General features: G+C 40.4%; 1 protein-coding gene across 3 annotated transcripts in view; it reads left to right on the top strand.

Annotated features, from left to right (window-relative positions):
- frmd6 (FERM domain containing 6) overlaps window positions 1-1,504 on the top strand; it is a 30,066-nt gene that overhangs the window by 16,147 nt on the left and 12,415 nt on the right. For 2 of the 3 annotated variants that reach the window (XM_007561841.2, XM_007561842.2), the window contains exons 2-3: window positions 497-819; window positions 1,376-1,466. In XM_007561841.2, coding sequence (XP_007561903.1) covers window positions 721-819; window positions 1,376-1,466 — 190 coding nt within the window. In that variant the 5' untranslated portion in view covers window positions 497-720. The remainder of the gene's footprint in view (window positions 1-496; window positions 820-1,375; window positions 1,467-1,504) is intronic. The other variant, XM_016676314.1, reaches the window with a different exon arrangement.

Genomic DNA, 1,504 nt, shown 5'->3' with positions numbered 1-1,504 from the left:
TTTTTTTTTTTTTTTTTTTTTTTTTACTGTTTTGGCTTAATTACTGCTCTGAAGGTGTTCTTTCAGCAAATTACCATTTTTTGAGTTTGCATGCTCCACTTAACAATTGACTACTAGATTAGTTTCAGTAATCGATTAATCATGAGTAATTTGATTAATCACGATTAATCAAATGAATCAAGGTTGGTTTGATTAATCGTTTCAGCATTAAAAACCCTCTTATGAGTCGCTCTGCTGTGAGTTTTTCTGCACCATTCTCTCGTCGTCCATCTCTATACCAGCCAATTATTTTTCTGGAGTCACTGACATTCTTCTAAAATGTTTTTTCTCTCTGTTTCTAGACGTAAACACAAAATATTTCCTTTTTCCTTTTCCATCTCTCCGTCTCTCTGCTCTGTCAGAAGCTTCCAGTGTGGATTTGTTATCTACCATCGCTGCTCAAACGGTGAAACCTGCTTTCGAAGTCTCATGACTCCTGTCTTGTGTGTCTTTCCAGCGGCGCGGCTGCACCCAGGTTCCCCATGCCCTCTTCTGTCGCCTCTGCTTGGCCTGCCGAGCCCACGGTCGGACCTCCTCTGGGCTGCAGTTGAAGCGGGACGGCGGGAGCTGGACGTGGTGGTGTCGGAGCCAGCGGCGGTGGAGGTGGGTCGTCACAGGGCCCAGAAGCCCCGATAGCAGGCGGAGAAAGGCCTGCGTTGTTCCGCCTCCTGCCACTCGAAGATGAACAGACTGAGCTTCCATAACAACAAAACAATGCAGGACCGCCGCTGTGTCTGTGTCTTTTTGCCCAATGATGACACTCTCAACATCGTCGTCAATGTGAGCGAACACTTTTTTTTTCTTTCATATGTGATTTATTTACAGATATGAAAATATAACAGGAAGGGTTTGTTACTTTGACCTTTATGCCTGATTGTGTCGATCTTTGAACAATTATTAACAGAATAAAATAGCTTGACAGATGTTGAACAGGATGTACTTTTTTATCTAACTAGAGCTGAAACGATTAATTGGATTAAATGTGATGAATTGTTTATTTAAACAATTGTCAAGTAATCGATAAATCGTTAACTGGAATATGCAGAGCATAAAAAAGGCCATTTGCTGAGAGAGCATACCGAGAGTAGCAATTAATCCCAAACAAAAAATTATATGTTTTTTTCATTGAATATAAAATAAAATGATGTTAGGAGTGCTTTTCAATAAGTAGAATTGTTTGTGTGTGAAATAAACAAAAATCAGCAGAATGTGTCCATTTTTTAATCAATTATTCGCCAGAATAACCGATTATAAAATAATTGTTAGTTGCAGCCCTAGATTATAACTTTTGTTTTTTCAGAGGAAAACTTAAAATCTCCTGAATTTCCCTCTTAAGGTGAAGACTCTGTGCCAGGAACTGTTGGTCCAGGTTTGCGATCTCCTCCGGCTGAAGGACTGTCATCTGTTTGGGCTCAGCGTCATTCAGAGTAAGGCGTCTCCTCTTCTCCGATATTTCATTCATACG

This window comes from Poecilia formosa, unplaced genomic scaffold (assembly GCF_000485575.1).
Source record: "Poecilia formosa unplaced genomic scaffold, Poecilia_formosa-5.1.2 Scaffold131, whole genome shotgun sequence".
NCBI lineage: Eukaryota > Metazoa > Chordata > Actinopteri > Cyprinodontiformes > Poeciliidae > Poecilia > Poecilia formosa.
Note: the sequence above shows the minus strand (reverse complement) of the source record. Positions and strands in the feature narration are given on the sequence as shown.